This window comes from Aegilops tauschii, chromosome 1 (assembly GCF_002575655.3).
Source record: "Aegilops tauschii subsp. strangulata cultivar AL8/78 chromosome 1, Aet v6.0, whole genome shotgun sequence".
Taxonomy (NCBI): domain Eukaryota; kingdom Viridiplantae; phylum Streptophyta; class Magnoliopsida; order Poales; family Poaceae; genus Aegilops; species Aegilops tauschii.
The window spans coordinates 1,650,644-1,667,230 of record NC_053035.3 but is presented as its reverse complement, the minus strand read 5'-3'; the positions used below and the strand labels follow the sequence as shown (position 1 = coordinate 1,667,230).

At 46.3% G+C, this 16,587-nt stretch overlaps 1 protein-coding gene and 1 pseudogene across 1 annotated transcript; both read left to right on the top strand.

Annotated features, from left to right (window-relative positions):
* Positions 1-607: 607 nt before the first annotated feature.
* On the top strand, positions 608-13,032 carry LOC141025454 (uncharacterized; annotated as a pseudogene).
* Positions 13,033-13,851: 819 nt separating this feature from the next.
* LOC141025439 (uncharacterized) lies at positions 13,852-14,836 on the top strand. The gene is made up of 2 exons (XM_073500721.1): positions 13,852-14,219; positions 14,425-14,836. The coding sequence occupies exons 1-2, from the start codon at positions 13,852-13,854 to the stop codon at positions 14,834-14,836; spliced, it is 780 nt and encodes a 259-aa protein (XP_073356822.1).
* The last annotated feature ends 1,751 nt before the right edge of the window (positions 14,837-16,587 follow it).

Here is a 16,587-nt window from a genome sequence, read left to right as displayed (position 1 = left end):
GTGGGGGAAAAGAGTCGAGTGGCGGCACTTAGCGAAAATTTCCCCCCTCTCGAGCCAACACTTCGCGAAAATTCCCCCTCTCATTTCTGAAATGGTCTAGCGGCGGCGGCGGCGGTGCCAGGGCCGGGTCCGGCGGCGGAAGCAACCGGCGGGGAGGCCGTGGGCCGGGGCACGTGCCTCGCTCACGACGGCGGAAGCAACTGGCAGGGGCGGCGGAAGCAACTCGCCTCACCCACAACTCGCCGCTTGGCTCGACAGGAGCGGCTCGCCGAGCATGGGGGACTCTCCGCCGCCGCCGCCACCTCCGCCGCAAGCAGGCCTCCCGGTATGCTCTCCCCCTCTCCTCTCCCCCTCTGTTCTGATCCCTAGAACCCTAGATGTGCACTATTAGGAGTTAAAGAACCCTAGATGCGCACTGTTAGGAGTTAGGAGCTAGATGTGTGATGAACACTAGCTGAATGTTGTGGTTAGGCAGTTACCATATAAAGTTGGGTGCCTACCTTATTTTCTGGATTTTTAGCTGCCATTACTGCCATCCATTTTCATTAATTAATGTTGATGCACTTAGATTGGTTGCTAATTTGCAACAATTTGTTGTCTTTGGCAGATGGACAGAAGCTGGATTACAAAAGGAGTTAGAAGTTTTTCCAAAGAACATATGAAGGGAGTTAATGAATTCATGCAATTTGTTCGGGAAAATTTTGCCATGGATGCTGCCACTCTTTTCGCATGCTGCGAATGCCTCAACCGTTCAAGAATAGCTCAAGGAAGAGTGGAAGATCATCTGCTTCTTAATGGGATGGCCAACACATATGATAGATGGATATATCATGGAGAACCTTTAGATGGACAACCTCAACATTTTGAAGATGATACACAGGCCCCTCATATGTGTTGGGGAACGTAGCAGAATTTTAAAATTTTCTACGCATCACCAAGATCATCTATGGAGTAATCTAGCAACGAGGGGAAGGAGAGTGCATCTACATACCCTTGTAGATCGCTATGCGAAAGCGTTACAAGAACGCGAATGAAGGAGTCGTACTCGTAGCGATTCAGATCGCGGTTGATTCCGATCTAAGCGCCGAACAACGGCGCCTCCGCGTTCAACACATGTGAAGCCCGGTGACGTCTCTCACGCCTTGATCCCGCAAGGAGAGAGGGAGAGGTTGGGGAAGACTCCATCCAGCAGCAGCACGACGGCGTGGTGGTGAAGGAGGAGCGTGGTAATCCTGCAGGGCTTTGCCAAGCACCGCGGGAGAGGAGGAGGACTTGGGAGAGGGGGAGGGCTGCGCTAGAACTTCGGTTGCGGATGCCCTCCCACCCTCCACATATATATAGGGGCAATGGAGAAGGGGGCCGGCCCCCTCAGATCACATCTGAGGAGGGGGCGGCGGCCAAGGGGGGTTTCCTTGCCCCCAAGGCAAGGGGGCGCCCCCCTTTTAGGGTTTTCCGCCCTCACTTGCGGTAGTACCGCCCTCCTAAGCGGTAGTACCGCTTAGGTTCCTTAAGCGGCAGTACCGTGAGTGGGGCGGTAGTACCGCTGGTAGCAGCGGTAGTACCGCGCTCACCTGCGGTAGTACCGCCCTCTGTGGGGGGGCCTAGGGGCTGGTCCCTCTCCACATACAGCCCATAGGGCCCTCCGGTGTAGGTGGACCCTCCCGGTGGACCACCGGAACCCCTTCGGTGGTCCCGGTACAATACCGGTAACCCCCCGAATTATTCCGGTGACCGTATGATGACTTCCCATATATAAATCTTTACCTCCGGACCATTCCGGAACTCCTCATGACGTCCGGGATCTCATCCGGGACTCCGAACAACATTCGGTAACCACGTACATCTATTCCCTATAACCCTAGCGTCATCGAACCTTAAGTGTGTAGACCCTACGGGTTCGGGAACCATGCCGACATGACCGAGACAACTCTCCGGCCAATAACCAACAGCGGGATCTGGATACCCATGTTGGCTCCCACATGTTCCATGATGATCTCATCGGATGAACCACGATGTCAAGGATTCAGTCAATCCCATATACAATTCCCTTTGTCTACCGGTATAGTACTTGCCCGAGATTCGATCGTCGGTATCCCGATACCTTCTTCAATCTCGTTACCGACAAGTCTCTTTACTTGTTCCGTAACACATCATCCCGTGATCAACTCATTGATCACATTGTGCACATTATGATGATGTCCTACCGAGTGGGCCCAGAGATACCTCTCCGTCACACGGAGTGACAAATCCCAGTCTCGATTCGTGCCAACCCAACAGACACTTTCGGAGATACCTGTAGTGCACCTTTATAGCCACCCACTTATGTTGTGACGTTTGGTACACCCAAAGCATTCCTACGGTGTCCGGGAGTTGCACAATCTCATGGTCTAAGGAGAAAGATACTTGACATTATAAAAACATTAGCATACGAACTACACGATCTAGTGCCAGGCTTAGGATTGGGTCTTGTCCATCACATCATTCTCCTAATGATGTGATCCCGTTATCAACGACATCTAATGTCCATGGTCAGGAAACCGTAACCATCTATTGATCAACGAGCTAGTTAACTAGAGGCTCACTAGGGACATGGTGTTGTCTATGTATCCACACATGTATCTGAGTTTCCTATCAATAAAATTATAGCATGGATAATAAACGATTATCATGAACAAGGAAATATAATAATAACCAATTTATTATTGCCTCTAGGGCATATTTCCAACAGTCTCCCACTTGCACTAGAGTCAATAATCTAGTTCACATCGCTATGTGATTAACACTTATAGGTCACATCGCCATGTGACTAACACCCAAGAGTTTACTAGAGTCAATAATCTAGTTCACATCATCATGTGATTAAGACTCAATGAGTTCTAGGGTTTGATCATGTTCTGCTTGTGAGAGAGGTTATAGTCAACAGGTCTGCAACAATCAGATCCGCATGTACTTCGCAAAACTTTATGTCATATCGTAGATGCTGCTACTGCGTTCCACTTTGAGCTATTCCAAATGGTTTCTCCCCTATACGTATCCGGGTTTTCTACTCAAATTCATCCGGATAGGTGTTAAAGTTTGCATCGACGCAACTCTTTACGTCGAACTCTTTATCACCTCCATAACCGAGAAATATTTCCTTATTCCTAAGGACAATTTTGACCGCTGTCCAATGATCCACTCCTGGATCATTCTTATACCCCCTTGCCAGACATGTGGCAAGGTACATTGCGGTACACAGCACGGCATATCGTATAGAGCCTATGGCTAAGGCATAGGGGATGACTTTCGTCCTTTCTCTTTCTTCTGCCGTGGTCAAGCTTTGAGTCCTACCCAACTTCACACCTTACAACTCAGGTAAGAACTCCTTCTTTGACTGATCTATTTTGAACTCCTGCAAAATCATGTCAAAGGTGTGTGTTCTTTGAAAGTATCACCAGGTATCTTGATCTATCTCTATAGATCTTGATGCCCAATATGTAAGCAGCTTTATCCAGGTCTTCCTTTGAAAATCTCTTTTCAAACAACCCTTTATGCTTTCCATAAATTCTACATCATTTCAGACCAACAATATGTCATTCACATATACATATCAGAAACGTTGTAGCGCTCCCACTCACTTTCTTGTAAATACAAGTTTCTAGCAAACTTTGTATAAACCCAAAATCTTTGATCACCTCATCAAAGTGTATATTCCGACTCCGAGATGCTTGCTCAAGTCCAAAGAAGGATCGCTGGAGCCAGCATACCTTTTAGCATCCTTAGGATCGACAAAACCTTCGATTGTATCACATACAACTTTTCTTACGAAAACTGGTAAGAAAACTTGTTTTGACATCCATCTGTCAGATTTCATAATCGAAAAATACAGCTAATGCTAACATGATTCCAACGGACTTAAGCATCGCTACGGGTGAGAAAATCTCATCCTAGTCAACTCCTTGAACTTGTGAAAAACTCTTTTCCACAAGTCGAGCTTCATAGACGGTGACATTACCATCCACGTCCGTCTTCTTCTTAAAGATCCATTTATTCTCAATGGCTTCACGATCATCGGGCAAGTCCACCAAAGTCCATACTTTGTTCTGATACATGGATCCTATCTCGGATTTCATGGCTTCTAACCATTTGTCGGAATATGGGCCCACCATCGCTTCTCATAGCTCGTAGGTTATTGTTGTCCAACAACATGATAACTAAGACAGGATCACCGTACCACTCAGGAGTAGTACATATCCTTGTCGACCTACGAGGTTTGATAGAAACTTGATACGAAGCTTCATGATCACTATCATTAACTTCCTCTTCAACAGACGTAGGTGCCACAGAAACATCTTTCTGTGTTGCATCACTTTCCGGTCGAAGTAGAGGTTCAACAACCTCATCAAGTTCTATCTTCCTCCCACTCAATTCTTTCGAGAGAAACTCCTTCTCGAGAAAGGACCCACTCTTAGCGACAAACACTTTGGCCTCGGATCTGAGATAGAAGGTGTACCCAACTGTTACCGTTGGGTATTCTATGAAGATGTATTTGTCCGCTTTGGGTTCGAGCTTTTTCCGGCTGAAGCCATAAGCATCGTATCCCCAAACATTAAGAAACGACAACTTTGGTTTCTTGCCGAACCACATTTTATACGACATTGTCTCAACGGACTTAGATGGTGTCCTATTTAAAGTGAGTGCAGCTATCTCTAATGCATAATCTCAGAATGACAGCGGTAAATCGGTAAGAGACATCATATATCGCACCATATCCCATAAGGTTCGATTACGACGTCTGGACACACCATTACGCTGTGGTGTTCCAGGTGGCTTCAACTGTTAAACAATTCCACATTTTCTTAAGTGATTCCCAAACTTATAACTCAGAAATTCTCCCTCGATCAGATCGTAGGAACTTGATCTTCTTGTTATGATGATTCTCAACTTCACTCTAAAATTGCCTGAACCTTTTTCAAATGTTTCAGACTTGTGCTTCATTGAGTAAATATGCCCATATCTACTCAAATCATCAGTGAAGATGAGAAAATAACGATATCCACTGCACACCTTAATTCTCATTGGATCACACACATCAGCATGTACGATTTCCAACAAGTCACTTGCCCGTTTCATTGTACCTGAAAACGAGGTCTTAGTCATCCTGCCCATGAGGCATGGCTTGCATGTGTCAAGCGATTCAAAATCAAGTGACTCCAAACATCCATCAGCATGGAGTTTCTTTCATGCATTTTATGCCAATATGACCTAAGCGGCAGTGCCACAAGAAAGTGGTACTATCATTACTAACTCTACATCTTTGGGCGTCAATATTATGAACATGTGTATTATTACGTCTGAGATTCAATAAACCATGAAGGTATCATTCATGTAAACAGAATAACCATTATTCTCTAACTTAAGTGAACAACCGTATTGCAATGAACATGATCTAATCATATTCATGCTCAACGTAGACACCTGATAACATTTATCTAGGTTCAACAACAATCTCGAAGGTAGAGGGAGCGTGCGATGGTGATCACATCAACCTTGGATACACTTCCAACACACATCGTCACCTCGCCCTTAGCCAGTCTCCGTTCAGTCCGTAGCTTTTGCTTCAAGTCACCAATAATAGCAACTGAACCGGTATCCAATACCCAGGTGCTACCAGGAGTACTAGTAAGGTACACTTCAATAACACATATATACTTTGTTGAAGTTGCCAGCCTTCTTATCTACCATGTATTTTGGGTAGTTCCACTACCAGTGATCGTTCCCCTTATAATAGAAGCACTTAGTCTCGGGTTTGGGTTCAACCTTGGGTTCCTTCACTGGAGCGGCAACTAGTTTAGCATTCTTGAAGTTTCCCTTCTAGCCCTTGCCCTTCTTGAAACCAGTGGTCTTGTTAAACCATCAACACTTGATGCTCCTTCTTGATTTCTACTTTTCCGGTCTCAAACACCGCGAACAACTCCGGGATCATCTCCATCCCTTGCTTGTCATAGTTCATCACGAAGTTCTAGTAGCTTAGTGATAGTGGCTTAGAGAACTCTATCAATCACTATCTTATCTGGAAGTATAACTCCCACTTGATTCAAGTGATTGTAGCACCCAGACATTCTGAGAACATGCTCACTACTTGAGCTATTCTCCTCCATCTTGTAGGCAAAAGAACTTGTCAGAGGTCTCATACCTCTCAACACGGGCATGAGCCTGAAATCCCAATTTCAGCTCTTGGAACATCTCATATGTTCTATGGCATTCAAAACGTCATTGGAATCCCGATTCTAAGCCATAAAGTATGGTGCACTAAACTATCATGTAGTCATCAGAACGTGTTCGTCAGATGTTCACAACATCCACAGACGACGCTGCAGGGGTTGGCACACCGAGCGGTGCATCAAAGACATGAGCCTTCTTTGCAGCAGTGAGGACACTCCTCAGACAACGGACCTAGTCCGCATCATTGCTTACAATAGCTTTCAACTTAATCTTTCTCTAGGAACGTATTGAAACAGGGAGCTACAACACGAGCTATTGATCTACAACATATTTGCAAAGACAATTTTGACTATGTTCATGATAATTAAGTTCATCTAATCAAATTACTTAATGAACTCCCACTCAGATAGACATCCCTCTAGTCATCTAAGTGATACATGATCCGAATCGACTAGGACGTGTCCGATCATCACGTGAGACGGACTAGTCATCAACGGTGAACATCTCCATGTTGATCGCATCCACCATACAACTCATGTTCGACCTTTCGATCTCTTGTGTTCCGAGGCCATGTCTGTACATGCTAGGCTCGTCAAGTCAACCTAAGTGTTTTGCATGTGTAAATCTGGCTTACACCCGTTGTATGTGAACGTTAGAATCTATCACACCCGATCATCGCGTGGTGCTTCGAGACAACGAACTTTCGCAACGGTGCACAGTTAGGGGGAACACTTTCTTGAAATTATTGTGAGGGATCATCTTATTTACTACCGTCGTTCTAAGCAAATAAGAAGTATAACATGATAAATATCACATGCAATCAAATAGTGGCATGATATGGCCAATGTCATTTTGCTCCTTTTGATCTCCATCTTCGGGGCGCCATGATCATCATCGTCACCGGCATGACACCATGATCTCCATCATCATGATCTCCATCATCGTGTCTTCATGAAGTCGTCTCGTCAACTATTACTTCTACTACTATGGCTAACGGTTTAGCAATAAAGTAAAGTAATTACATGACATTTATGTTGACACGCAGGTCATAAATAAATAAAGACAACTCCTATGGCTCCTGCCGGTTGTCATACTCATCGACATGCAAGTCGTGATTCCTATTACAAGAACATGATCATCTCATACATCACATATATCATTCATCACATCCTTTGGCCATATCACATCACAAAGCACTTGCTGCAAAAACAAGTTAGACGTCCTCTAATTGTTGTTGCAAGTTTTTACGTGGCTGTTATAGGTTTCTATCAAGAACGTTTCTTACCTACGGCAAAACCACAACGTGAATTGCCAATTTCTATTTACCCTTCATAAGGACCCTGTTCATCGAATACGATCCGACTAAAGTGGGAGAGACAGACACCCGCTAGCCACCTTATGCAACTAGTGCATGTCAGTCGGTGGAACCTGTCTCACGTAAGCGTACGTGTAAGGTCGGTCCGGGCCGCTTCATCCCACAATGCCGCCGAATCAAGATAATACTAGTAGCGGTAAGAAGATTGACAAATCGATGCCCACAACTACTTTGTGTTCTACTCGTGCAAGATACTACGCATAGACCTAGCTCATGATGCCATTGTTGGGGAACGTAGCAGAATTTTAAAATTTTCTACGCATCACCAAGATCATCTATGGAGTAATCTAGCAACGAGGGGAAGGAGAGTGCATCTACATACCCTTGTAGATCGCTATGCGGAAGCGTTACAAGAACGCAGATGAAGGAGTCGTACTCGTAGCGATTCAGATCGCGGTTGATTCCGATCTAAGCGCCGAACAACGGCGCCTCCGCGTTCAACACACGTGCAGCCCGGTGACGTCTCCCACGCCTTGATCCAGCAAGGAGAGAGGGAGAGGTTGGGGAAGACTCCATCCAGCAGCAGCACGACGGCGTGGTGGTGAAGGAGGAGCGTGGCAATCCTGCAGGGCTTCGCCAAGCACCGCGGGAGAGGAGCAGGACTTGGGAGAGGGGGAGGGCTGCGCCAGAACTTCGGTTGCGGATGCCCTCCCACCCTCCACATATATATAGGGGCAATGGAGAAGGGGGACGGCCCCCTCAGATCCCATCTGAGGAGGGGGCGGCGGCCAAGGGGGGTTTCCTTGCCCCCAAGGCAAGGGGGCGCCCCCCTTTTAGGGTTTTCCGCGCTCACCTGCGGTAGTACCGCCCTGCTAAGCGGTAGTACCGCTTAGGTTCCTTAAGCGGCAGTACCGTGAGTGGGGCGGTAGTACCCCTGGTAGCAGCGGTAGTACCGTGCTCACCTGCGGTAGTACCGCCCTCTGTGGGGGGGGCCTAGGGGGAGGCGCCTAGCCCACTAAGGGGCTGGTCCCTCTCCACATACAGCCAATAGGGCCGTCTGGGGTAGGTGGACCCTCCTGGTGGACCCCCGGAACCCCTTCGGTGGTCCCGGTACAATACCGGTAACCCCCCGATTTATTCCGGTGACCGTATGATGACTTCCCATATATAAATCTTTACCTCCGGACCATTCCGGAACTCCTCGTGATGTCCGGGATCTCATCCGGGACTCCAAACAACATTCGGTAACCACGTACATCTATTCCCTATAACCCTAGTGTCATCGAACCTTAAGTGTGTAGACCCTACGGGTTCGGGAACCATGCAGACTTGACCGAGACAACTCTCCGGCCAATAACCAACAGCGGGATCTGGATACCCATGTTGGCTCCCACATGTTCCACGATGATCTCATCGGATGAACCACGATGTCAAGGATTCAGTCAATCCTGTATACAATTCCCTTTGTCTACCGGTATAGTACTTGCCCGAGATTCGATCGTCGGTATCCCGATACCTTGTTCAATCTCGTTACCGACAAGTCTCTTTACTCGTTCCGTAACACATCATCCCGTGATCAACTCCTTGATCACATTGTGCACATTATGGTGATGTCCTACCGAGTGGGCCCGGAGATACCTCTCCGTCACACGGAGTGACAAATCCCAGTCTCGATTCGTGCCAACCCAACAGACACTTTCGGAGATACCTGTAGTGCACCTTTATAGCCACCCACTTACGTTGTGACGTTTGGTACACCCAAAGCATTCCTACGATATCCGGGAGTTGCACAATCTCATGGTCTAAGGAGAAAGATACTTGACATTATAAAAACTTTAGCATACGAACTACACGATCTAGTGCCAGGCTTAGGATTGGGTCTTGTCCATCACATCATTCTCCTAATGATGTGATCCCGTTATCAACGACATCTAATGTCCATGGTCAGGAAACCGTAACCATCTATTGATCAACGAGCTAGTTAACTAGAGGCTCACTAGGGACATGGTGTTGTCTATGTATCCACACATGTATCTGAGTTTCCTATCAATACAATTATAGCATGGATAATAAACAATTATCATGAACAAGGAAATATAATAATAACCAATTTATTATTGCCTCTAGGGCATATTTCCAACAATATGATGGGTGGTGGTGATGCTGGCATTGATTTTATGGAAAAGGTTTTGCGAGAGAATGCTAGTTTGGAGGAAGAGGATGGGCATGAAGATGATAGGATTCCTGCCCTGTTGAAGGATGGGCATGAAGATGATAGGATGCTGGTTTGGACAGAAGTCGATGTTTGCTGAGGTGTTAGAGGAGGCGAAGCACGCAGCTCATGAAGGGGGTAAATTTTCAAGATTTACCTTCACCGTGAAGTTACTCCACACCAAGTCTTTCTACCGGATTAGCAATGTTGCATTCAACGCAATACTCCACCTTTTGACCTTGCAATTCCCTGATAGCTGCATTCCCAAGTCGTACGATGAAGCGTTGAGCATAATACGCAGGCTGGGACTAGGTTATGTTTCAATACATGTGTGCCCAAATAACTGTGTCTTGTTTCGGAAGGATTTAGCGAAGCATGACAACTGTCCAAAATGCAATGCCTCTAGGTGGAAAGATGCTGATGGGAAGAAGTCAATACCAGAGAAGGTACTAAGGCACTTTCCGTTGATACAAAGGCTGCAGCGCATGTTTATCTCAAAGAAATCATCGCTGGAGGTACATGGCACAAGCTGAAGCGGCAACCTGTGGACAATGAGATGAGCCATCCAGCGGATGGAGATGCATGGAAAGAATTTGACAGTATACATGTGGATTTTCCTGCAGATCCAAGGAACATAAGACTCAGCATTTCCACGGATGGCTTTAATCCATTTGGGAACATGAGCACGTCTTATAGCATGTGGCCTGTTTTTGTTGTGCCGTACAACCTGCCACTATGGGCATGCATGGATCAGTCCAACTTCATGATGTCGTTGCTTATCCCGGGTCCAGAGTCTCCAGGAAAGGATTTTGATGTCTTTATGGAACCCCTCATAGAAGAACTGCTCCAACTCTGGACTGGTGTACCTACATATGATGCCAATAGTTCGAAAGAAAAGTTCAATCTACGTGCTACAATCATATGGTCCATCCATGATTTCCCGGCGATGCACACTCTGTCTGGGAGGATCACAGTGGGTTATCAGGCCTGTGTCCATTGTGACAAAGACCCTTGCTCAAAGAGAATAAGGAACAAGATCTGCTATATTGGGCACCACCGCTTTCTTCCCCGAAACCATCGCTGGCGAAGAAGCAAAGATTTTAATGGTGAGAATGAAACTCGTGACAAGCCAGCTGAATTCACTATAGAAGAGCTGCAGCAGCAACTTGAAAAGGTGAAAGATGTGAGACTAGGAAAGCTTTCCAAGAAAAGAAAGCGTGAGGAAGGTCAATGTTGGGACCGGAGGTCTTGTTTGTGGGACCTTCCATACTGGGCTGATCTGAAGTTAAGGCATAATCTCGATGTAATGCACATTGAGAAAAACATATGCGAGAATCTGCTAGGGACGTTTCTGAAAATTGAAGGGAAGACAAAGGACACGGTTAGTTCTAGGCTTGATTTGGAGGACATGGGCATAAGATCAGATTTGCATCTACAGCATGATGATGATGAAGATTCATTTGAAATGCCACGAGCATGGTATACAATGAGTAAAGAACAAAAGCTTGCATTCTGTGAATTCATAAGAGCGGTGAGATTTCCAGATGGTTATGCTGCTAACCTAGCAAAGTGTGTTACTTCTGATGGATTCAAGCTTTCAGTACTGAAAACCCATGATTGTCACATCCTCCTCCAAAGGATTTTACCGGTGGGCCTCCGAGGAATCATGGGCAAGGATATATATGAAGCAGTTGCTGAGCTGGGAAATTTCTTTAGAGAACCGTGCTGCAAAACACTCAAGGTAACTGTTCTGCAAAGACTTGAAAAAGAAATCCCAATTATTATTTGCAAGCTCGAGAAGATTTTCCCTCCAACTTTCTTCACCGTGATGGTCCATTTGGCGGTGCACTTACCAAAAGAGGCAATGCTTAGAGGCCCTGTGCAATACGGTTGGATGTACCCAGTCGAAAGAAGGCTGCTTACTTGTAAGTGTTATATGCGAAACACGGCAAGACCTGAAGGTTCGATTGCTGAAGCATATGTCGTTGACGAGTGCTTGACATTTTGCTCTAGATACTTTGAAGATGTGGAAATGAGATGGAACCGGCCGGCCAGAAATATAGAGCGGTCTGATTCGCAAAGTGGTGATGTCTCGGTTTTCAACCATGGTGTGAAACTTCTTGGAGCCTCAAAATACTTGGAGGCTGGTGATGAGTATGACAAGATGGTTTGGTTTGTGCTCAGCAATTGCGCTGAGGTTCTATCATATATCGAGTACGTTATATCTTGTGCACTCGTTATATTTTTTTGCTTGGGTTGGCACCAGCCTAATGTTTTAATTCACATGTTTTGTTGCCATTGCAGGAAATGCAAGGAAGAGTTAAATCAGGAAGAAAGCCAGATTCATGTTGATAAAAGGGTTGTGAAGGGATTTGCTAAATGGTTTAAGAATCATGTGAGATCTTTAGCCACATGTTTTATGTTTTCTGTGTTATTCACCAACTGTTAAATACCATTGTTGCTAAATGGTTTATTTGTGCAGATTGGAAAGTTGCATGAGGAGAAGAAGGTCAGTGATGATCTATTTGCTTTGGCATGCTTACCAGATAAGAGAGTGAGAGTGTATTCAGCATGCATTGTTGACGGTGTCCGGTACCACACCGTTGACCGCGAGGAAAGAAGGAAGACACAGAATAGTGGAATCGTCACCGAGGGGACACATGATGGTGAGAACATTGACTTCCATGGTCAGCTGAGAAGCATCGTAGAGTTGCAGTACAACTCTAGTGGAGGCATCCATCGCTCGGTTGTCTTATTTCGCTGTGACTGGTTTGATCTTGGTGGCAAGAAGAAGAGAGACTCTTTTGTCAAATATGATGGCCACTTCAAAAGCATCAACACTGGAAGGTGCTGGTATAAGAATGATCCCTTTATTCTATAAGCACAAGCAACAATGGTGTTTTATCTGTCAGACACTCTTTTGCACGGAAAATGGCGAGTTGTGCAAACCTTTCAGCACAGACACTTGTGGAGTGTGACTGAAACTGAAATGGAAAAGGGCCCCGGTGGTAGTGGACTAACATACCAGGATGATGACTCTACGGAAGTTCCGGTGCAAGCTGATGATGACTCTATGGAAGTTCCGGTGCAAAGCAGAGTGCGAAGGGACCGGGAACGTGTGCTCGTTGATGCTGCAACAGCTGAAGGCATTAAGAAAAGAAGAAAGGTGGTAGAGGATGGGCATGAGAGCGAGGATGAGGAAAACAGGACTGATCATACCATGCTGCAATATTGTAGTGACGATGAGGAAAACAGGAGTGGGCATAGAGTTTCTTTTTTTGGTATCGACGACGATGAGTAGCGAATGGACATGAAGGTAATTTTTGTCTCCTTGGTGACCTAATACTATTACTGCATGTTCCTTGTTTTGATTGGTGATCAACCTTCTCTGTAGTTTTTGTTGATGTGATCCTGATGTAGTTTTTCTACTACAATTCTCTCCATGTAGCAAAATGCATGAGACTTTGGTGATGAAGAGGCAGATGGTGAAGATACAATGCAAAATCATGTAGTTTTGGTGCCATTTTGGCTGATGGTGAAGATGGCTGTAGTGACTCTGGTGCCATTTTGGCTGATACTTTGGTGCCATTTTGGTGGCATTTTTTGCTGTAATGTTGTTTTGGTGCTGTTTTGGTGCCATTTTGGATGGCTACAATGACTGTTTTGGTGCTGTTGTAATGCTTGAAGATTGAGCAAAATATGGCTGCAGTGATCATTAATTTTAGAGCAAAATATGGCTTTTTTTTGTTTCAGAAATAGGAGAAGGCCGGGGTTTGGACACTTGCGAGAAACCAAAGGGCCGGGGACGTTTGAGTTTTCGAGGCAACCGCGCGCCCCACATCTCCCAGCCCACTAGCAACTCCCCACGTCTCCACTAGCAACTCCCCACGACGCAGAGGGAGTTTGGGTTTTCTTCCAGTCCAGGTAACTCCCCTCCTATTCCATTGCTGCTCCATCTTCCTCCCTCTGCCTCCCTCCTCATTCCATTGCCGCTCCATCTGCCTCCCTCTGCCTCCACCATCAAGCAACTCCCCTCTGCTCTATCTCAAGCCCGCCATCGCTGGCCAGGAGGGCAATGGCAGAGGAATCGTGGAGCAACTCCCCTCCGTCTGCCCAGCGAATGGCGGAGGCATCATGGAGCAACTCCCCTCCGTCTGCCAAGCATCACCGGGGTGAGGCATCTGGCAAGGAGCCGCTGGTTGTCGACGACGACGTTCCGGTCCCCGAGCAGAAGCTGGACTACACCGTGCCGCTCAAGGTTGATACCCACCTGAAGGAGCCGCTGGATGTCATATGCACCAGCAATCCAGACGAAGCCGACAAGAGGATCCGCGAGATCAGGAAGAGGCTCGGCGGCATCCTTCCTCGGACGATCGGCGTTGATGTCGAGTATACCAGCGAAGACGAGCCTCCGCAAATGGCTGCAGTTCTGCAGTTATGCATGGAGGATCTCTGCCTGGTATACCACATCACCACGGCAACCAAATGGTAAAAACATCCAATTCTGAAGTTTCTGTCTAATTAGTAGTTTCTGAAGTTTCTATAGTTCTGAAGTTTCTGAAGTAGATGCAATAGTTCTGAAGTAGATGCAATACTAGTTCTGAAGTTCTGAAGTTTCTGAACTGGCTATAGTAGTGTAGTTTCTGAAGTAGATGAATTTGATGCACCAGATTAATTTATGAACTTGATGCAGGCCCATGGAACTCCGCCCGCTCCTGCAGGAGAAGGAGTTGTACACCTTTGTTGGCTTCTGCATTGGAGGTGACAAGGAGAAGCTGAAGTTGTCTTGTTTGGAGATCAACCCCGACAAGTTCGTCGACATGCAGCGCCAATGGAGAGTTCCAAACAATGGAAAGAGGTGGCAGTCTTTGGCTGAGTTTGCAGCCAGCCTCATCCACCCATCCTACAAGAAAATGAAGCAGAAGATCAACAATGAAGAGGACCACAAACTATGGGGGATCAGCCCACTGCCAAAGTACCTCATCAAGTACGCAGCGAAAGATGCGTACGTCACCTACGAGGCATGGAAAAAAATCGAAACCACCAGAGGAGGTTTCAAGCAATGGGAAGAGGCGGAGGAGCATTGGGATGACCCCTACTACTAGGCACAATGAGTTGCTTGTGCTTGTGCTATTATGTGTCTCAGTTTGTAGTTATGTGGTTGAACAAGTTTGCTTTTGTTATGTTGAACATGTTTGTTGTTTCAGAGCTGTTTGTATGTGTCTCAGAACAAGTTTGTGGTTGTTATGTTGAACAAGTTTGTAGTTTCAGAACGAGTTTGCTTGTTATGTTGAACAAGTTTGTGGTTGAACAAGTTTGTAGTTACGTGTCTCTGTGATCATTTTGAAGATGCTTTTTTGAACTGGATTTTGATGGAGCTATTGTTTCAGAGCTGTTTTTATCAGTGAGCATTTTGATCTTGTTTTCATCAATTTTGATGTTCAAAAAAACATCATCAAACCAGTCAAGTATCAAACACACAACTCGCTGACAAGTTGGCCCCATGCTGTCAAATAGGTCCCACCTGTAAGTGAATTGGTCCCACTTGTCAATGAGTTAAGACAACTACTGGATATATTTTTTTTCCAGAAACTTCTACTGGATATATAATAGATACAATACTACTTGTACTTGAGCAACAAAGCTTATCTAGCCCAGTGGCTGGGAATGCAGCCCCTCTACTGCGGGTCGCGGGTTCGAGTCCCCGCCGCGCTTCTTTTTTAACGAGTGAATAAACGGTAAGGCGTATGTCAAATGGGTCCCGCCTGTCAGAGTGTGATCCTGTCAGCAAAAATGACACGTAAACATTGACACATAAGCGAGATTGGAGAGGTGGCTGCCTAATCATCCTAATGCATTCAAACTCTAGTGTAATAACCTTTTATATTGGTCATGATCAGTTACAAATAAGGCACCGGACCAGTGCCATCTGGTTTATGACCTTTTGGTGCAATGAAATTATGACCTTACTAGCCCTAATGGTCATTATGGTTTAGGGTTTGGAGCCCCCCGAACAGCTTTTGACCTATTGGTCTCAAATGGTCATAGATCTATGACCAATTCTTCCACGGTCATTGACAGAAGGTCACTAGTTGACATATTTCTTATAGTGGTTGTGTGATGCTGCTCCTTATTGTTATGTGATGCATATATTGCTGTGAGGTTCTTATATATGTTGACTATATTCAAATGAATTGAGCTGAACAAAAAACGGAAGAAGAAAAACAGACAGAAACTATGCCGATGGCCAGGCCGTCGGCATAGAGCTGGCGTGAGCTCCCAGTTGTTGACACGTGGCGCATCTATGCCGACGGCTAGGCCGTCGGAATAGATGCTGACCCAGGAGCTCCCAGTTAGTGACACGTGGCACATCTATGCCGACGGCCTAGCCGTCGGCAAAGATGCTGACCTAGGAGGGCCCAACTGCTGACACGTGGTGAGCAGCGGTTGGTCGTCAGTTGACGGTGGCCGCCGTTAGACGGGAACGTTGCCGACGGCCAGGGCCGTCCGCATACATGTACGAACATCGTCGGGATAGGTGCTATGTCGACGGCCTTTCTATGCTGACGGCCTCCCTGGCTATGCCGACGGATATGTTGCCGACGGCCCTATGCCGACAGGGGCCGTCGGCATAGGCCTGTCCCGACGGCAGATCAGAGCTATGCCGACGGCCAGGGCCGTCGGCATAGGGTGCGATTCCGCTAGTGTGTGAGAGTGACTCGAGAACAAAAAATCACACATATCCTTAAAAAAAGATCGCGCAGTATTTGCAACGAACCGGCGTCCCCATCACGTGTGGAACCGCCAAACTGCACTGTATATATATTAGTGCATCAAAAGTCTTTTGTCGAAAAAA